Source organism: Triturus cristatus, chromosome 1_2, assembly GCF_964204655.1.
Source record: "Triturus cristatus chromosome 1_2, aTriCri1.1, whole genome shotgun sequence".
NCBI classification, from domain to species: domain Eukaryota; kingdom Metazoa; phylum Chordata; class Amphibia; order Caudata; family Salamandridae; genus Triturus; species Triturus cristatus.
Window position 1 is genome coordinate 582,642,094 of NC_140580.1, and position 22,483 is coordinate 582,664,576.

Below are 22,483 nucleotides of genomic sequence, written 5' to 3' on the forward strand. Positions count from 1 at the left end.
CGACTTTTGCCACCGCCTCCGCCACCGGACTGTGAAGCCTATGTTTCCTGTGAAGAACGAGGAGAACGTTGTTCAGAAACCTGAAATCGATCAGGTGACTTAATAGTAGCACGATCGCGCAGATCATAAGTGCGTTCACTACCTGACTGTACTGGAGAGGCAGGACGAGACCCCTGTTTCTGTTGCTGCTTCTCCTGTTTCTTCGCCCGCCAATTTTGTTTTGGAAAATTAGGGCGTTCGTCCTTACCAGACGAGTTTGTCTTTGTTTGCTGTATTGAATCAGGATTCTTCACAGTTGGTTTAACACCTAAAGCGCTACGACCAACTTGTTTATAGGCATTCGCGATAATTTTCGTGAATTCCCTCGGCTTGTCGTCTTCGTTCACTGCGTCTAATTTATTAAGCACTTGGAATTGCATAGCATCTCCTTTGAGGTTGCCCAGTATCATGGTAGCAACCACATCGAACACTCCGACAAGCCGCATTCCCAATTCTACGGCAGCCTCCGCACCGTGATTCTCCTGAACACGTTTAATAACGGAGGGCAGTACCGACAGAGACGGAGTGCCAAATCACTTCGAGTATGTCGCAGCAAAGACCTTGCCCCAGTTCTCACAATCGGCCATATCTGGGACCAAGTCTTTCGGCAAAGTAATGGTAAGGATCCTGTGTTTCTCCACAGGAGTCGTATGTGGATAAACCACTTCCAATTGGTCAAATTTCTCAGCAAGCCAATAAGGGAAATCATCCCTATTCTGGGGGCGCTTGCCCACAACCGAATTAACCATAACAGGACTAATAACTACCGCGTGGTGGTCCGTCGGTTGTCCCGCAACAGCAGGTGCCCCCACCTGCACGTTGCGTGACACGTACTGCACTAAAGCCCTATGTACTGTAATAAGGGCTGTGTGAAGTACACGCAACTCAGCCACCGTCACATGAAGATAGCGGGGATGAGGCGTATATCCGGCCAGTACCGGCCATGTGGCCCCTGCAATCGACAAAGGGCCCATTCTCGCCGGTATAACCGCATGGGGAAGGGCGCCATTAAACCAAATACTATGCTGCCAGGCAGAAATAGGAATTTCTTGAGTCCTATATGGCGTATAGTTGGCTGGTAGCTGCGTGGCAGTATAGGAGAGGAACGTATCATCGTCTTCACTCACCGCCGGCAAAGTAACCCAAGAGTAGAACAACTCAAACGGAAACAACGCATCGGCACTTACCACAAAAATCACAGCCATACCATCGTCCGGCACCCCATACTGCGTCAAATGACGTTTCAGGGGTGCACGGCTATGAGCCGGAATATCGACCGCCATTAGGACATAAACAGAAAATCTACACCGTAGTCTATTAGTAGCACAAGGGTTCAGATTAAATAACCTTTTTAATGATCAAGCTTGAAGGAACCTATTAGTCGAAACACAGGTAGGTTAAACCGTCACTCCCGTTATCCGGAAACCAGAGTGAGGGTGTTGTGGACTAACACAAGCACTACTAAGGAGTCTCAAATCAATAGACCAAACGTTAGGTGCGCCATGTTGCAGGGATTCTGCTTATGCGCAGAACTATGCGCAGGAACCCAGGCCCTCAGTGAATTGTGGTGTACCAAAAACTCACCTCAGAACCCAGAACCCCTTATCCGGCCAGCATCAGTGTCCCATTCGTTATCCGAGGTTTAGCTCGGCGGTCCCAATGTATAGACAACCCAGAACAAGCGACTTAGTATATTTCTCAGGAATGGTGGGATTCAGAAATACCTTTTCGTAATTATTCTCATACCAGTCCACAACAGAATAAACAGAGACACGGTAAAAGTTTAAAGAGTTTATTTTATAAACCTCGTTTCCTAAGATGCAGCAGTTTGGCTAACATAAGCAGGCAAACGATTAAAATCAAAACCATCAGCATAGTTATAATACCATAGATAATGAAAGGAGTAATCATACTAAAATGACAGTGGATCTAAGCCACCTTCCTTTCTCTAACACACTAATAGTATTATTAGACTAATAAAAGGTCTCTAGGCTTGAATGGGGAACCCCATACCGTAAAGATCAGCTCAGTGAGTTCACATCACAGGATCAGCTATGCTCTGCTCCTGGGAAAGCTCTTCTTCCGAATGTAATGAAAACATGTAACACTGCAATATTAAAAGCACCCGACTTTCAGGTATTTGCAGCTGCGTGCGTGTTATGGCTAAACTAGTGGGCCGATCAACCTGAACTCAACAACATGCACCGTCTAGCGACCCAGACTGTTTCTTTACACTGTGTACAGACCAAGGTCGCTGCTCACTGTTTGGGATGTTAACAACAGACAGTTCTCATGTGAAGCAAAGTCGAGTAAGCATTTCTCAATTTAATAACATGTGACTACAGTGTCGTGTGCAAAAGCAGCAAAAGCGGCAAGATGGCTTTCTAACATCTAACGCGGTTGTGCTAACTTAGCATTGTACATATGTAGATAACGATCTTCACTACAGTTGGCCATGGTGATCGAGCTGCACAGCTTGCTCTGTCAAACTGGTGGGGATTATCAGGCGGGGTTCTCATAACAAACACCCACTTGCGCTGGTCATGGGTTTGTGATGCATGTTGACCAGTGAGTCTAGAGTCTTCTTCGCCTCGGGGGTTCTGTGGGATTGATGTTCTTTGAGCAAGTGCCACCTCCCTGACTGGATTGCAGCGATGGCCAGTTGTAAACATTTGCCTGCTTCCGTCGCAGTGCAGATGACGTTGAGGGATAGAGGTAATGGTCTTGATTTGTCTATAACATATCTGACACATTCTTCCATCTCCTTCATGTCCTCTGCTTCCTTAGGGTGGCAGCACGTTGTTGTCAGGACAGATAGTCCACTGGAATGTTGGCACCGGGCTGGTACTTCACTCGGCAGTAGTACCCCTGCAACTGGAGCATCAACTTGTCTATGCGAGGTGGGGTTTAGGAGGCTGAGCCTTGGAAAAGGGGTATGGGAGGCTTGTGGTCAGTGGTTACCATGAAGAGATGGTCACAGATGTATAAATTAAAATGCCGGCAGACCCAGTGGTTGGCTATGGCCTCCCTTTCAATCTGTGAATACCTTTGCTCTGGTGAGTGACCAACTGAGGTATGCCACAACGGTGCTGTTGTTGTGTGAGGGCGGCACCTAGTCCTTTTGGGCTGGCGTAGACTGCGATGGTGGTTGGCTTCGATAGGTCAAAGTATGATAGCGGGGTGTCTGCAGAGAGGGGCTTCTCTGTCTGTTGGATTGCCTCTTCATGCGCCACACCCCATGTCCATGGGGTTGCGGTTTTCATCAGATCTCAGAGGGGCTGTGTGAGACTTGTGAGGTCGAGTATGAACCGCCCATAGTAGTTCACCATTCATAATTATCTCCTCATCTGGTGCTTCGAGAATTTGCGCTTCTGTCAGTGGATTCTTTGGAGCACCTCTTGCAAACACTTACGATGTTCTCTCAAAGATTTGGCAAATGTCAGGATTTTGTCACTGATGTTGATGACGCCATGTAGTCCCTGTAGCAATTCTTGGATGGTATTATGGCATACCTCGGCAGAGCTTGATATTCCAAAGTTGAGTTGTGGGTAGTGTGGAGGCTCACGTGGGTGGAAAACATGGTTATGTACCTCGAGTCAGGGTGTAGGGGCAGCTGGTGGTACTCGGGGCACAGATCTATTTTGGAAAACCACTGTGCTCCGTTGAGCTCCCCTATGATGTCAAGGGTGGGGATCAAATGCCATTCTTGCTTGATTGCGACATTTGGGAGCTGCATGTCCACGCAGATGCTGACTTCTTTGGGCGGTTTTCACTTCTTCGCTACTACGATTGGTGATACCCACAGTGTGGGACCATTGACTTTCTCGATGATCTTGGCACGCACAAATTTGTTCAACTCCTCCTCCACTTTGGGACTGAGGTGGAATGCGATGGACAGAGGTCTTAGCACCACTGGCTGTATAGAGTTGTGTAGCCGCACAACTTTGTGTTTCAGACAGCCAATTCCTTTGAATACGCTCTTGCACTCAGCTACTATGTTAGACAGTTCTTTTACTTGCACATCAAATGCAAATGAGATTAGGTTCAGTGTTTCAGAGGCGGGGACGATCACTACCATGCTATGACCTTCATCTGACAGGTAGATGGTGATGTCGACACTCATATCTCTGTGAGACACTGACAACGTGAAGCTCCATAGCATGGACAGTGGCTGCGTCTGACCATACGCTAAAACACTAACTCTGGTGGTGACTGTGTGCTGGCCCACCTGGAGTTGGCACTATAGGAGCGGTCGGCATGTGGCACTGGGGGGTCCAACGATGAAGGCAGTCTGCATTGTGTATTCAGAGAGGTTGTCATCATCATCCATATCCCCTGGCCCACTCGTGGCTTAGGCAACAGTGTAAACGGTTTCTTTTGAGGGTTTTCATTTGGATGACCTGCAAACTTTGGCATAATGATTGTGCTTGCCACAGGCCATGCATTTTCGGCCTTTGACGTGACAGTCATTTGGTCTGTGAGGTTGTCCTCCTCAATATCCATGTCTTTCGAGTATCAGGTGGTCTCTTTGGAGGCTCGATACTGCGTCACGGTTGAACTGTGTTGACCAGTTCTGCCTTGTTCACTCTGTGGTGACCGGCTTCCAATTGAGACGCGCAAGCCCTTGATAGTTCTTTTGATCCGCCTATTGTAAGGATGTCCCTTAGTGATTTACCTGACTCTAGAAGTACTGCTTATCTCAACTTGGATGACGCACACCCTTGAATAATTTGGCCTCTGATTTCCTCTTGTACATCTTGCAATCCGCAGGTGCTTGCGAGTTCTGTGAGTCTCCCATGGAAAACATTGAGAGACTCTTCGGATTCTTGGTGGACTGGTCTAAAAAGGAATTGCTCGTAGCTCTGTTCCCTATTGGCTCAAAGCGCACATTTAGAGCTGCGACGAGTGTAGCGTAAGTTTTGGATGTCTCTTCCGTGATGGTTTTATACACTTTGTGAATGTCTTTGCCGCCATAGTGTAGCAGGAGGGCGCAGCGATGTTACTCTATTTCAGCACCTTTAAAGTAGAACTGGAGGCATTCCACCCAATCTCTCCACTTTGGCACTTATGATGAGGGCTGCCTGTCCGACGGACAGAGCGCAGTTTATGTGGTGTAACAGGCTCAAAAGGCAAGCCTGGCAGATGGAGCGTTACATAGTTGTGGCAAAAATGGTGCCTGAAGGGGAACGTTATCGCAGAGCTTCCCCATGTACCTTAGTATCAGGTCATCAAAGGCAGTAATGCACCCACCTCATGTTTGCAGGAGGCCTACCGCTGCCCCCAGGCTGGGGACAGGCTTGGCCTGCTGCGGCTCATGACCTTGGGAGCATGCAGGGGCGCTGGAAGTCAGGCCTGGCAACCTGGAGTGCTCACTGCCGGCCAAACAGCAGGTGCATGCACCCGTTTTCCAGGCTGTGGTGTGCCTGTGCCCCGTGTATGCTACCCAGAGTAGTGTGGCACGAGCACCGCCAGAGTAGGCGATTCCCGGGCGGCCATCGTGGGGAAGAAGGCAATGGAGATGCTGTTCGGGCGATGGAAGAGGACGCAGGTTGGGCTTCTGCATTTTTGCCAATGTAATGCTGTTGGTTGAAACCTTGTCAGGCCCATAGCATAGGGCCTGGCAGCACGCGGTGTGCTCAGCACTTGAACAAACACACCAGGCAGTTGGTGTCAGGCGCACAACTGCCTGGCAGCTGTTTCTGATGCCTTTTATTTGCCGCTGTGTGCGGCGCAGGGGCTGAACCAACTTTGGGATGCCGGGCGGGTTACCACGCAATCGACCCTACTTCAAAAATGGTAGTGACCAACACTACACACCCATCAACATCTTCATACCATGTTCCCTAGGGCTTCGTCAGAGTGTCCTAGCTGTCATGTGACTGAGGCGGGGTTCTTCCATATAGTATGGACTTGCCCAGTGCTGGATCCATACTGGGCCTCCGTACTGCAAGTTGCTGAGCCACGGACAGACACTTTGACTGCTTGCTGCAGCTGTGTTTACTAGATTTACATGCTTGAAATGAGGGCCTGAAGGCAAAGGACAGGTTTATGGATTTGGCGTTAGTACTTGCCTGACGGTAATTGACGATGAGCTTAAAACACCCCAATGGTTGACCTAGGTAAATGGGGAAAGGAGGTGGCTAGACAAGTTGATTGCAGAGGGAGGCATATCGGCGGGAAGAGGCCAGGAGAGTGTGTATGGTATGGATTTTACCTTCTTGGGATGCAATGCTGGTGGCTTGCCCAAAGCTGGATGCACAGGGGAGGTTCTTGCCTGAAGTTTTAGACTCTGCAGTGCTTTCACCGGACGCAGGTGTGGCGCTACAGTCCCCTGCCACTACTGCTGATGTTCAAGCAGGTAAGGCCCCTGCTGAGTGAGTGGTGGTTACCTGTTTGAAGCATGCATGAGTGTTGGGTGTGGCAGAGGATCACTGTGGTCTTACTCAGGATCCTGTCATCGATGTCACGCCCCCGGCCCGGTATTGAACAAGAGATGTTGCAGCAGTTCTAATTTGATGCTCTGATGATATACTTTCTGTATCCTTTACCTCATCGTTTGTCTCGTTAAAGGCATGCTTGGCACATAAGACAGAAAATATTGTCCTGACTACAGACACCTGCCTTTCTTTCTTTTGTTTGTCTATGTAAAATAGTTTACTTGAAAACTGCAATCAAAATATCTTTTTTTTAAAAGACAAGTGAGGAAGATACTTGAGAACTCCTAGAAAATGTGTCCCCATTTCAGCTTCCTAGAGCACTAATCAAAATTTCTATGATAAAACGAACCCCTTAGTACAGCTTTGATTTCAATAAGATGGCCACACTTTAGTCATAAATAGAGAATATTAACACTCTTAGTTGTTCATTGGAACACTGTGGGAAGCTAAAGCAGAACACTAGGTAATCAACTGACATGCTGCTGTTGTTGGAAGCACATGTTTTACTCAGAATACTGGACTTAATTTTCACATGGGTGAGGAAGGTAGTGTGAATATATAGAAAATATGCTCTAATTTATGATTCTGGAGCACCTTCCTTAACCTTCATGAAAAACAATGTTTTCACTCAGATATGATTCTTCAAATCCCAGCAAAGGGTCAGCATTTATCACAGAATAAAATATCACCTTAGAACTTACCACAATTCCTAAAATTAGTATGATGCCACCAACAAATGATTAATAGTGTTTCTCTTAATACCGGGCATTCACTAAAATTCAATCAATCAAAAAATCTTTATTTCGCCAAATTTCGTAGCATATAAAGTGCAAAATAATACATAAAATACATTTGACAGTATATATAATATTAAAAACTGAAACCATTAAAATACTACTATAATAAAAGTGATACAATCAATAAATGCACCTAAAATCTCTTTATATCATCATGAGGAGAGAAACTAAACCATTCTTAATAGCCATATCATTAAATCCATGTACACCGTGGCTCCTGCAATAGTCACCCATCAACATCTATCTGAGCTCTTCTTTTCTTCAACAATGCCCACATAAATGAGGCCAGGGAGTAACATACCAAGGGATCGGCCAACATTTGGAGAAAGTACAAGTTGGGCCGACATCATCTAAAGTTGTATTTTTTCAAAATTGGTATTATAAATCTTTTCCTTTGGACAGTATAAAAACTGCAAAAGAGAAGTATAAGTAGGTCTGTCTGTGTTGATGTCCCATCACTGGGGCATCTAGTCAGATCGCCTTGAGAATATACGTTGTTAGGATAACCCAACATCAAGGGTATATAGTTTAATCGAAATCTTCATGTGCTGGGGATTAGAGACTGTAGCTAAATAGGAGTGTACAATCTGGGTAATGGGATGGGAACTTAAATAAAGCTTCACTGAGCGTTTTTTTGTCTCCCATCTTTCATTCGCCATTTTCTGTAGGAAGATGGATTTAATCCTAGCCTTGGAGATCGTGGCGCAGCTGGGCGAGTCTTCATATAGTCCTACTAGCCCAAGCGCACAATGGGAACTCCTAACATACTGTAACCATGTTATCTTATGTGCACAATCCATCTCAAGGCAGTCTCTCAATATAATCTGATTCAAAATCATTGAGTCCCCCTGCACGAAATAGAATGCCACAATGTCAGATAAATATGGGGCATCTAGTTCTGCATGACAGTTATAATTTGAGCTGGTGCCTGGTAAAGCTAACAACCTTTTAAGGAAACTATCTTCCATACATTGAAGGGGTTCAATTTACCCAAAGCCCCCAAACCTCATATGACTCTACAGAAATTGCTTTTGCCACATATACGTCCAAAATTTCTGGGAAGGGTTTCGTACCCAGCCTTTTGCCAAATGAAAAGATGCCTGCTATACGTTTCTCTAAGAGAAGTGCTCTACTAGCTAGCATATTCTTCCAAGAGTGTTTTCTATCAAAAAGTTTGCCTAAATCGGAGAACGTGTCCACTACCTTCATCCTTCTAGAATCTACCTGGAAAGTTTGAAGTTTCTTGGGGCGATCCTCTGCCACTAGAACATAAAGATTTGACTAATTAACCCACAGATCTAAACTTTGCATGTATGTAGTGTACCTCTTAATTAGTTTCTGCAAAGCTTTCCCAGTTCTTGATAGGAGGACCGCGTAATCTGTATATAGGAGTATAGGCAAGAAGGTGGAGTTAAAATGAGGAACATCTTTTGTGACTCCTAATAGTGTTGCTTCGACCCCAATACTAAATAAGGAAAATAGGAAGGGGGCCAAACTGCAGCCTTGCCTGACTCCACGGAGAATCTTGAAGGGCCTAGTGCGCTCTCCATACCGGACGGAGGCAGTAGCCTGGGAGTACATCTGGTGGATAAACACAAACATTTAGTTATTTATACCCATGCTTTCCATGACCTGCCATGGTTTCGAGTGGGAGACACAACTGAAAGTGGTGGAAAGGTCCATGAAGGCCATGTATATTTGGCCTTCTTTCCCTTGGTATATTTGGCTATTACCATACTCAAGTTTAGGCATTGGTGCACTGTTCTTTCCCCTTTTTAAATCCATACTGTTTCTGAATGAGGACGTTCCTCTCTTCTGCCCACTCCTCTAGCTGTTCAATAAAAGTCGACCCATCAATTTGGCAGTACCAACTAGCAGGGAGATTGGTCTATAGTTCTTCAGCAAAGCCTTATCTCCTTCCTTAAAGATGGGGAGGGTTATAGTTTTTTTCCATGAATTAGGGGGTCCTATCTAGCATACAGCATTAAGATGTTGGTTAGTAGAGACGCCCAAAGATCCGGGAGTTCCAAGAAACAGTCTATCAGAACTACATCTGGTCCCGGAACTTTGTTCGAGCTACACTGTGACATTCCTCGCCTCGGCCAGATCTAAGGCCAGGCTGCCACCGTGGTCTATCGGCCACATGTTATTTGGAGAGACTAAAGAGACATCTGTCTTCCCCCCAAAAACTTCAAAGTAGTCTACCGAAACACCCACTTTGATATGGAGATCTAAAGACGGGTCATTTCTATCTTTCAGGAAAGGAGCATTTATGTCTCTCCAGAATTCTCTGCTATCTTTTCTTAATGCTGCAGATCTCAGTTTTGTCCAAGCTTCCTCTCTTAACTCTCTTAGGGCCAGATGTACGACCATTTCATTTAGCGAGTCGCAATTTGTGACACATTGCGAGTCGCAAATTGTGAGGCGCTAAATGAAATGTACAACAATGTGTTTAACAGTTTTTGCGATTACCAATGGGGTGGCAAATTACGAGGCTCATTAATGTTAATGAGCTTCTTGCAATTTGCGAGCCCATTAGGAATGCCAGCCCTCCCCGGGATGGTGGCCTGCTGGGCTCAGCAGACCACCATGTCTGGGACTGCTTTTAAATAAAGCAGTTGTTTTTAAAAATGCAGCCAGTTTTCCCTGAAGGAAAACGGGATGCATTTAAAAAAAAAAATGAAACGTTTTGGTTTCATTTTTTAAGGGCAGGCAGTGGTCCCTGGGACCACTGCCTGACCGTAAAAAAATATTTTGCATGGATTTGAAAAGGGGAAGGGGTCCCCTGGGGACCCTTCCCATTTACAAATGCATTACCACCTACTTGAAGTAAGTGGTCATTGCAAGTGTTTTCCGACCACAATTGCGGTTGCAAAACACTTGTACATGGTTTTGAGACTCGCTATTTGGAAGGGAACGCCCCTTCCAATTAGCGAGTCAGAAAACCTATTTAGCGAGTCCGCAAAAAAATTGCAACTTGCTAAATAGGCTATGTACATGACCCAATAGGTTTTGCATGCGCAAATGGGTTCGCAAACCCTTAGTCTGGCCCTTCGGACTGCTCGATGCCACTCATGGAAATTCGGAACCGTATTGCTATCTCTTGGAATTTCACTTAATACCTTATGTAGGCTCTTTAAAGAACGTGAGCAGGCTGCATCAAACCATTTAACTACAGGGGCTGTTTAGTGGGACACGGCTGCATCAGATGAGTATTCCTGGCTAAGCTGGGAGTTCTGTCCGAGGGGAAAGCATGGTTCTTCACTAGCCCCAGCAAAGTGTGAGGCGAGACGGTGGACTCAACATGGTGGAGTCAACATTAGAACCAATGTTTGAGTGGAAAACTGCAAAGAGCGCAATCCACGGACAAGATAACAGAGGTAGCATGCAGCATGATGCTGGAGGCATACGAGGACAGAGGACCGAGTCCTTCAATACATGGTATCGGCTGAGGCCCTAGGTCTGGTGTCAGCTCACACTCTTTTAGGAATGTGCCATCCAATTGCGTTTGATAGACTAAGCAACTAGCACTCACACATTGCATCACCATACAAGTTAGAGTTTCAGATGGGGGGGCGAAAGATACCTCAGAAGTTGGGACAGCGAGTTATTGTTTACTCTCCAGATGAGGATGTGTGGTGTTGCACCTGTGGAGACGCGTACATGCACAGCTCAGGCAATATTTGTATGTGGCTACATCCACAAACGCAATTTCCAGATTGAATTATATACCATTCCCAAATACTCCAGGGGGACTATTCACATATACGTTCTACCTGGCATGGGGGATCTCAGACCATTCCCTGATAATGAGATATGAACCAGCTGCACATTAAAGACTCCATAGAGAGATACTTTCAGGAAAATCTAGAATGATTCTGTGCAGTCCCCAGTCATGGTCTGGGAGGCCTTTAAGCCCACCATTAGAGGGGCCTTGATCTCACACATCACGGGCAAAAAGAGATATAGGGACAGAGAAGTGAACAAAGAACGGAAGAGCCATACATTTACTCCCAAAAGCCAAAGCTTAAACACAGACTGACGCGGACTATGGAGAAATTCAGGGAGCTGACAAATAATGAAGCCAAGGCACAATACAGGGGAAAGCAACATTGACTATTCGAATTCGGGTAGAAAGTCGAGTAGATGTCATCATGGCTAGCACAGTGAGAAGAGCGTCAAAGGTAGGTCCATAGGGTCTCCACAGTGACCAGAGGGATGGCGGATACCACAGAAAACATAGGAGAGATGTTTCGGGACTCACTGGAGCACCTGTACAGTTTCCACAATTAGGCCCTCACAGGGGGCCTATAGAATTTTATGGAAGATGTTCCCACCTCACAATTGGAAGAGGTAGACAGGACCTCACTGTAGACCCAATTGAGACAGGAGAGATCCTAGATGCAATCAACCAGATTGACAGAGGGAAGACCTCCAGACCTAACATGCTTCCCCCAGAATCGTTTTCAAGCGGTGCAGAGCAAAATTGGTGAACTAATGTGAGCCATGCTTTGTGCACTCAGAGGATCGCATCTCCAGTGATCTCAGGACCGACCACAATGGTGGTCCTGATACATAAAAAGGGCAGACTGCCAGATGAATGAAGCTCTTATGTGCCAATCTGCTTGCTCACTTTTGAGACAAAGGTACAGGCAAAAACAGTAGCTTCTCGTCTGGGGAGGGTAATTGACCAAATGGTAGCCCCCAATCAATTGGTTTTCATGCAGCATAGGGCCAAGTGACATAACCTCAGGAGACTGTTTGGTTGTCTGTCCAGGAAAGAACACATGGCCGGGGTCACAGTCATACTTTCACTCGATGAGAAAAAAGTGTTTCAGACCTACCTACACACCATCCGAAAAAAGATGAGATTCGGCCTGAAATTCCGAGCGTGGGTTCACCTCTTATGCACAGACCCAATAATTACAGTCCGAGTTAATGGAGTGCTCTCTGGAGAGTTTGTCATACACAGGGGAACACAGCGAGGGTGCCTGCTATCTCCCATCCTGTTTGCCCAAGCAATGAACCCCTGGTGCGTTGGATCAGGAACGACAACTATCTATGGGACATACTCTGGGACATGGGGTGGGAGAACAGAAACCCTAAATGCAGACGAACTCCGCCTGTATTTGCAGAACCTGAAGGTTCATCTCCCTGAGTGCTTATTATATAGGTATTTGGGAGGTTTACTGTTCTTCAGATCAATTGGCACAAATCTGTCCTCTTCCCAATCACACAATGGGAACCACCGTGGGACTGGGAGTGCCAGTTGCAGTGGTCCCCAGAGGGGTTCAAATATTTAGGAATTAATATTACTAAAGACCAAAGTTCCACAGCGCCAACCTGGGACGGATCCTAGAAGAGTACAAAAGGGATGCAAACCATTGGCGAAGTCTCCCCTTGTTGCTGCTAGGTAGAACTGCACTATTTAAAATGATATCCCTGCCTAAATTCCTCTACATATTACAAAACACGCCATACATAGTGCCCAATGCATTCTTCCAATTAGTTGGTGAGGTGACTAGACAACTCCTGAGGGATGGGGAATCCGTGAGGATAGCACTTCAGAGGCTCACCAGGGTGCCATACGAGGGTGGTATTGCCTTCCCCAAACTGCAGTTATATTATTGAGTGACCCAATTACTTATAATAGAAGAATGGGCTTTTTTGACACAACAGGAGCTGGCACTGCTTTCAGACTGAAAAGCAATGAGGGGAACGGGGATACGTTGCCTGCCTCTATGATGCAGGGAAAAGGGAACCCTTCCTGACAACTACGGAGATGGTACTGGGGTAATGGAAGACAGTCAACAAATAATTTGGTTGGGGAATGACCCTGACGCTGGAAACTCCCCAGCTACAGGAGGATCTCCGTCACCTCTACAGCCACAAGCAGTGGGACCTCATCAGCATTTCCAAACTTGGAGATATATGGGGGCCAGAGGGCAACGGCATGGTATCCTTTGACACACTTCAGGCAGAATATGAGGTAGCTGAAAACAAGAGGCTCGGATATTTACAGGTGTGGCACGCACTCGCCAAGTATAAAACAAAACTGGAAAAGGGTGAGGATGAAGCCCAGTTAGAATTCCAGATACTCACATCCACGCTGAACATACATGTGATTTCACAAATCTACAGAACACTCTTAAAATATGGGGCACCCCCTTCATGAAACGCTAAGACCGGTGCAAGTGGGACTTAGGAGTCCTAGATGACACGGAATGGAGAGAGGTGTGTTGATACCCCCAGAAGAGTGGCAATACTGGCAGGGTTTAGATTGATGCAACACAAAATCTTGGATAGGGCATACAACACCAGAACAACACCGCGGTATATGGTCAAAAAAGCACAGCCAAATGTTTGAGAGGCTGTGGCCGCCCAGGAATCCTACTACATTCTGTGTGGGACTGCCCACATATTCAACCCTTCTGGTCCAGGATACGATGGGAAATGGAGGATGCCACTGGGGAGGAAATAAGCTTTACACCAGCGTTCGCGGCCCTGGGCACCTGTGGGGACCAAACACTACCCAAATAGACTAAAATGTGGTGCAACATTACCTTGACAGTGGCCAAAGGAGACATAATTTGTCTTTGGGGTGCTCCAAATCTGCCAAAAGTCGCAGACTTGGCCAGGAATATGGACTGGTGCCTACAAGCTAAAGAAACTATTTACAAACCAAGGGAGTGCCCAAAGAAATGTAACTGAATATGGGATATTTGGCACAACTAAGAGAGGACATTGGTTGAACAACAGGGAGGGTAGGTCAAGGGAAAGTCAAGGGGACCTGGCTGTGTCTTGGCTTGATAAGAGACATGAGGTACTGTGAAGTTGGGGTGGGGCCTGGTGTCAATTTACTGTATTGAATATGTTATTTCCCTGCAAGGGACCTGTTGGAGAACATAATACAAATGCTTGAAAAAAGGAATGCGATCCATCCCAGTCATTACAAGACTGCAATTGAGTAATTACTAAAGTTTGTATATATCCCAACTGCACAATGTGCCATTTGTCATACTACGTTCTTCAACTGTGAAAAAAATATTTCATTTGAATTCTGAAGAGAATTTAAAATATCAGAAAACAAAAAAACTGACCTCCGAGGCAACAAGAGCAAAACTCAACTAGGGAGAGCACATTTGGTCAGAATAAGGACCAAACAGTTAAGTTCTCAAGATACATTTTTATATTTTGTGAAGTGCTCTATTAAGGGCATAACATTTTAGAATGACAAACTACACACTAATTCACAATGGTATATGAAGAGAGCTGTACTGACTTGTAACATTACAAAAAAAATCACAATCGTTAACTTTTAGTATCCAACATTCAAATTTATGTTTGCACTCTACTTTTTGTTACTGACTGCAATCCTTACTACATTCAATACGAAGAATAATGAAAGGAGCACATATTGGTTGAACAGGCCTACTTAATAAGAACCTGAGTTGAGGCCAGGGGTATATTATAAATAAAAATGTAGTGGGGAGGTAGTTTAAAAGCTTGTTATGGCAATATTTAGGAGGAGGACTGAGTAACTATACTAAGGACCACATTACGAGTCTGGCAGTCCGAGGACCGCCAGACCTGGGGTGGCACGGCAGTGGGCGTCCTGCCACCGCCGGACCAGCAGTCCGACCGCCCCATTATATCTTGGCCGTCCAGACCCTCCTGGGACCGCTGACGTCGCCAGGGAACTACCGTTCCCTGGTGGTGGCGCAGAAGTTAGAGGCCGCAATATGCTTGGCTGGACCGCCGGGGTCCCACCAAGCATATTACACGTTTTCTGCTCCATCATAGTTTTCATAACTTGGGCCCCCTGTGTGCATGCACAAAAGTTCCTGCACGGCATGGACTTTTCAGTCCATGCTGTGAAGGAACTTTGTGAGACGTTCCCATTGCGGTGCCTTAAAGGCACCACAGCCTTTGAATGAGGCACCGCCATGGGAATGTCATACTGCCTGCCTGACTACAAACAACTTGTAATCTGGCGGGCGGCGGTGATTCTTGGCAGTGTAGGGGCACGGCGGTGGAGTACAGCCTGCCCCCGCACCGCCGAAAGTCATAATCAGGCCATAAGTGAACTACCTTCAAATTCTAGATTATTTTTACTGTCCCTGGAAAAAAAAAATATATATATATATCTATATATATATATATATATATATATATAGATATATATATATATATATGTTATAGACACTCTTTTTAAAAACAATGGTACATCACGTCAACATAACTTAACCAGCTGCGAAAAAAAAAAAAAAAGCTATGCAGATACAGTCTGGATAAATAATAATAATGTGGTTCCCATGCTGCCTAGTAGATATATACGTTTAATACAGATTTAACACAAACACTTAAATGTGATTTCTATGCATGTAGTGGATTAAAGGAATGCTTTGTGTTCACCAATATTATCATTCTTTAAATCCCTACACAAATTTGGCAACACACTCAATTCAACAGTGAAAGGACTTTGAAGAGTAAAAACAAATTCACTATTATCGAAATTAAATTTCAAAATTTCAGCATTAGTTGAAAGAACACTTGTGTAAAAGATTCCCTTGTTCTCCGTGCATTTGAGGTATATAAGACATGTTCCTGTTTCTGCTGGCATGAAAACTACTTTGAAGACAAATGCCTTACTGACAGAAAATGCTCCAAATTGCTAATACGTGGTTGAAAGAGGACATGGCTCATATCAGAAGAGCATAGCATGGTGAAGTGTATACATGTTCTAGGGATACCACTCTTAAAATCATTTGCCTTTGAGGCAGGTAAATAGTATAGGAGTTTCCATAGGTGAGTTACCTTTCAATGAATCAGAATATATCCAAGGTTACTTTGCAATTAAAATCATACTCACCAGCTCCAAATATTTCAGCTGCATAGAAGCGTTCTCGCTGTGTTAGAAATCTTCTGACCGTAATTTACTAAGTCGACTTTTTTAGTGAAGCAGGTTTGAGGTACACTACTCTGAAAGACTCATTCAGATCAGGGAGCACTTTGTGACCCCATGGTATAATAATGCAGTAGTAGAAATGGTGAAGCATATGCTACGATCCTTGGAATTTGCCAATCAGTGCTGATTTTAAAGAATCACAAATCTGTTGAAATGGACATCAGGTTCGAGTTTGACCTTTAAAAACCATGCCATTGAATTCGGCAAACAGTACATTTTACGTAAGTAAAAAAAAAAAATTCGCACACAGGTATCAAAGAGATCATTATTACCTTCTTACATGTAAGTTTTAAAAAAAAACAGTAACATCCAAAGAACACACAGATTTATTGTTGAATACAGGTTTACAAAAATGAGTTTTTTCTGTGGGAATCTCAGAAGACACCAGTTTCATCTAAATGGGGCATCTGCCCCTCCTGTTACCAAACAGATTCTTTTCTTATGACGCCTACCAAAAAGCCAGTTTTCCATGAGAAACACAGCTTGTGAAATTCTAATTTTATGAAAATCATATTGTAATAAATCTGCTATTACCTTTGAAGCAGCTATAAAACACAGATATGCCCATAAATCAAATATTGGCACAATAATCCATGGGAAGACGCAGGAATTACTAATATTGAGAACAACATCAATGTGCCTTTGCTAAAATCTTGTTTGGTTACCAACTTCAGAACCAAAACTTGCAAGAGAAGAAATAAAATATATGCTTCATACTAAAGCCCATCCCTAACAATAATACATCCTTTGACGTATTAAACAACAGATTAAACATAATTATCTACATTTTCTTAAATAAAAATCAACATATTCAAAAGGCCTCATTTGCAAAATCCCCTATGAGATGCTACTTTGATAAGGATACTGCATTACAGTAATACCATGTAACACCATGTTAGAAAAAAATGACATTCATGTGTACAGTAGTGACAGCGCACAGAAACAGCTTTAAGCTTTCTAATTTGGAAAAGCAAGTCACATTATCTTTAATGATGCATACACAACATTTTCAATCACTGTAATGGAGTCTCTTTTGTTAAGGTGCAATATTTCTACAGTCTATTAAATGTGCATATAATCTTGCCACTGGAATGAACCATAGGTGAAACAGCACATTAGTGATCTACAATGCGTTAATGATCTAATACACAAAAGGATAAAGGGACATTCCCATTAAAATAATGAAAGTTGCAGAATGAGTTTAAGATGGACGGTTAGAGACTGTTGCAAATTTTTGAGAATTATGTGGGTCGGAATAAATTGTTAGTAAAGCTTTTGAGCTATAGCGAGACTACCAAAAATGAGTTTTGAAATTGAAACAAGACGAGTTGGATTATAATAGAGCATACAAACTAAATGGTAAACAGAAAGGTAGCGAGATGCATGCCTAGTCAAAAGGGAATGTCTGTCAGCAGTGCTGAGTATGCTGAGCATAAATCCAAGACAACTAGGTGTCTCCAGAAAATCTATTTGCCTTTGATGGCAAACAGCATTTTGTTGCTAAACAAGTTACAATAACTTGATAACATGTACCCTAAAAGCACAGTAACATATTCCTGGATCACAGACGTAAATGGAAGCAAATTAAATTAAAAATCCTTCAATTTATACAAACTAAAGTAAAAATGGCATTATGGTATGAACTTTTAGTGGTACTTATTTAAAAGCACTGTGCATCAGACTTGAAAAGTTCTGAATCCTTTTTGCATTTCCCATTATTCAGTATCTTAAATACCCTGATATAGTGCAAAATTAAGTTTCTAGGGCACAGCATCTAGTGTTTAACGAAGATGTGTCTTAAAGTCCTCCTTTAAAAACAGCCTATTCGCTAATAGTGGGGCAGGAACATGGTTCAAGAGCATCATCCTAACAGGTATAATTTAAATGTTGCACCTTTTAAAAACATAAGGATTCAAAAGTACTGTCAATGGCTAAAGGACATTTTAGTTAAAGTGAACATGCATCTTACAGTACCTTGAATAAGATAATGGAATGGAATGTACCATCAACTAAAAATTAAAGACATTGTAGCCAAGGTAAACATGCCCCCATGTACCTTAATTAAGAAAAGGAATGTACCACTAAACTACAATAATAATCAGTTTAGCCACAAAAAACATGCTCTCTAAATGGGTAACAAGGAGAATGCACAAGCGCATCACCAATGATCATTGCAGAATTGGAATTTGTTTCACAGTGTTGTCTGATCAGGCAAATAAACCGTAAAGTGCTACATAGCACAATTAGTTAATGGTAGTGTCTGGTTGTACTGTGTACTAAAGTTGAACTTAAAAAATATGTAGAGTTTGTTCATCCTTCAATATATTAATACTGCTGTGAAAATTCACATTATAATTATGATAACATAACCAGTTAGATGGTGAAGCCTTTTCAATCATTCAAATGCTGCACAATTGAGAGGCCCTACCAAAATGGACGCAGTCTGCGTATGCACATACTATTCAGGTGCTAAAAGAATCACAATGTACCGATATTTACATGCATAAGGAATGAAGGCAGCAATAAGCATGGCATTTAATAAGTACTTTGAGCTGGTCATGTCCATTGATGTGGGTGAATAAACACTGCATTGCAGATCATCAGAATAGCACAGACATTTCCAACAAAGATCCAAAAGGGCCAGCATTTCATGACAGAATTCAAAGTTGTCCACACACATTACATTTACAAAAATAATCTTCATATTAAGTTGTTACTCTGAAATTCCACCATGGGCCTGACTCTCTTAGACTTACTTCGGAAAGCCCTGGTCTAGAACCATGATAATTTAGGGATTTGGTTATTTGACGTTAGTGTGTAGAACGGTGATTGGCACCCTTGATATTAGAGATTTTAGAGGATAGATTAACACTGAATATCCACTGAGAGGAATTTAATTTGTTTAAAGATTTCCACCCTCTTACCTTGGATCAAATCCTGAACAGAACTAAAGGAATAGCAATGGAATATAATAAGCTTTGTAGTATCTCAGAACACATGATGGATTTCCACCACAATCTTCAGCATCTTGATTTTTTTCCCCTCAGTATGTCCAAGGGTAAACCGTGAACACAGAAGAGGATTTTATATCTGCTACTCAATCTTTATGTTGCAGACCATAATAGACTGTGACCATCAATTGATATGCCCACTGTTTCCATTCCCATTGGACAAAGAAAATGCGCGGACAATTCCATCTGGGTCATATGAATCAACTTACAAATGGAGTCAATTTATTTTGAAATGGAGTGGGGCACTAAAGGCGTTTTCTTCGAGTTGATGCTCAACTGTTTTTAGAATTTGTTACCATTGGGAAAATAACATACCCAATATGCTAGGGGAAGAAGTCAGTGTTAAATCTTCAAAACGTATTTCAGATATAAAGTGTATCGATAAAACCAGACATTTTAAATGAAAGAGCAAGTATAATGTTTCTGAAATGACTTCCAGCGGACTAAAGTTCTCCTTAACAATTTAAAATGTCACCAGAATGTCACAACAATAGGGTGCAAAGACATTCCTTTACCAGGAAGTTAACATTTTAAACCAAAGGCAAATACTCAAAAATCATTTAGGGCCCATGCCATCTCATACAAGGTCCATACACAAGGCTGAGGAAACATCACAAAATACGTTTGGTGAAAAAAGGGTATGCAATTATCTTTGAAGTCTACAATTGTTTCTTCAAAAGACTAGCGCACTTTTAAGGTGCTTCATCTGCTGAAAGCCTTGCTTCAATCTTTGTGACTGCAACTCAAATCTCACTCAATTTGTGTGATACACATCATTGCACAAAGCCTTGTCCATACTTTAACCTCACAGAGGAAAAGTAGACCACATAGTAACATAAGGCACTGAAATCTCCCAGCATGGGCTCCTAACTTACTGAACATAAAGCCATGGGCAGTAAAACCTTAGAGTAATGCCCAGTTACCCTAAACTTAATCAAAACAATTTTAATCAATCAAATTAACATGTTATCTTTGGTGGTGCTATTTTAGGTACTTCATAAAGTAGAACAAATGGAATCACTATTCTTACATATGATTTCCAGCTACAAACACTGATTGGAGTTGCAGAGGGGAAAAGGACTCTAGACTTTGCAGATTCACGAGTCAGTGTAAATAGAAGAGGGATTCAAAACTTATTAAAATACATTTCTCTAAACATAGCTCTAGATAAAAATTTGTCATTTTTGCACCTTTTCTCACATTTTCAGAAGTAAAGAGAACTCAAAAAAGATGCTGAAAAATAAAGTGTTGGTGTTCCTATGCTAGGAAGCTTGCCATGTATGTTCTCTTCTGTTGATTCCCGTTTCTTTTAGTTTTTGAGCTTTTCTCTCTCTCTCTCTCCTTCACTTGTCTTTGATTGTTCTCCACAGCTTTTGCCCCCACCACGGGCACAATGTCTTTGGTCTCGGAATGCTAGATGCAGTTGGGCTCACAAGCGAGTCCCAGAATCCTCCAGTTTGACTGTCATCTGGAGATGGAGTTCAAAGGGAAGAGGATTAGGTGACAAAGAAGTCCTGAATTGATGAGGTTGTCTGCCTCCTGAACTATATGGCGCCTTCATTGTGCATACTGTGATTAGACTTGTTGTGTGACACACAGTTCTGTTCGTTGAGCAGGTTTGCCATTTCATCTGGCAAGCCATCGTGCAGCTCAGTAAGAGTCAGTTCAATTTTAGTGTTCTCACTGTCAGACGACTGCGGAGTTTTGTCCATCCGGGATGCCATCAGGGCATTCTGGTACTGCTGCCGCGTGATCTGTTCCAAGCAAAGGAAAGGAGGGACAAGGTTCAAAAACACATTAGAAGTAAAACTTATTTCTGCTTATTTAAATATTTATTCAGAACTGGTTAAAATGTGCAAACCTTTTATAAGCAAAAACGTATTTTATCTATAAATACAGAAAATGAAATACATTATGCCTGTAAAAAACACATTTAATGAAGCATTAAGACAACTTAGACAAGTTTTTCAATGGCACGGTGAAGACCTGCTGTAGACTCTGTGTGCTTGTTAGGCGTTTTTGTTACTTTAGATGTTTTACCACTTTCAGTTTGCCATATACCAACAAACATTCACAATATATAAACAAAAAAAGCGTGCAAAATATTATGAAGGCATTTTCCGTAAATGATAAAAAAATATCTATATCAAAACCACCGCTTCCACTTTTCATTAAGCTTTCCATGTCATTTGAAAACACAGATTTTTAGAGGCCCTCTGGGAGGTGCTCTTTTTTATCTGTCCATTTTGTTTTTAACAGAGGGAGACTAACTCTTACCATCTGCACCATTTACCCCCCTAATCTGCTGCATGCACCACTTTCTGCTAACATATAATTGCTTTTATTTTCACCTGGCCGAATTTTTTCCTTTCTGCACCAAAAGTACTATTTAGTGCCCTCTCCTAGGGCACAGCCAACCTGACAGCGCAGCTGTCTAGTTTGCTAAAGACATCTTGGGGACATTCAGAAAGTTGACCTAGGAATGTATTCTGCCCGTTGTGTACCATTGGCTTTGAGGTTTGTAACTCACATTTCTGGCTTTCTATTTGCTTGCTTCATTTACTTTAGGCTGTCCAGCTCGAGTTTGTCCCTCCCTCTGCCCAAACCTTGTTTAATGTATTCTTCCACGAACTCAATTCATGTAAATATGCCTTTAAATCCTGCTCTTGTAACATTTGCTGTGCGTTAAAAGACAGAGGTCAAATGTAAGGCTGTGTCTTCCAGGGAGTCTGATGTTTCTTTTTCTTTCTCTGACTTCAAAGAGAGAGGATTTATGTGACAATCATGCTGGGTATTCTGGGTCTGCTTGAGGAAGGCTGTATGATGTTATTTTTTTATAGCACACAACAAAATTTAAATGTCTGTAAATTAAATGTGCTGACAATCAAATCAATACATTGGGTGATGACATTTCCACACATTATTGTTTGTGCACTGTATACTTTAATCAGTAAAATTGTATATGAGTGCAAATGTAATGGTCATGTCAGTTTTAGATTTGTTGTCTGGAATGTCAGTACGCTACCATATTATACATACTTCACGTTACCCAACTCCACTCTACTCTGCACCACTGCACTCTATTCTGCACCACTCCATCCTGTGTCACTGCACTCCTCACTGCACCTCTCCATTCAATGCTTTTTTATTCTACTCCACACCACTCCCCTCTACGCCATGCCAATGCACTCTTCGCCACTGCACTTTACACCAATCCGCGCCACTCAACTC

The 22,483-nt window shown here is 43.1% G+C and overlaps 1 protein-coding gene across 4 annotated transcripts in view; it reads right to left on the reverse strand.

Annotated features, from left to right (window-relative positions):
• Window positions 1–16,549: 16,549 nt before the first annotated feature.
• CNNM2 (cyclin and CBS domain divalent metal cation transport mediator 2) overlaps window positions 16,550–22,483 on the reverse strand; it is a 1,019,413-nt gene continuing 1,013,479 nt past the window's right edge. For all 4 annotated transcript variants that reach the window (XM_085606606.1, XM_085606603.1, XM_085606596.1 and 1 more), the window contains one exon: window positions 16,550–21,006. In XM_085606606.1, the coding sequence (XP_085462732.1) occupies window positions 20,797–21,006 (210 nt within the window). In that variant the 3' untranslated portion in view covers window positions 16,550–20,796. The remainder of the gene's footprint in view (window positions 21,007–22,483) is intronic.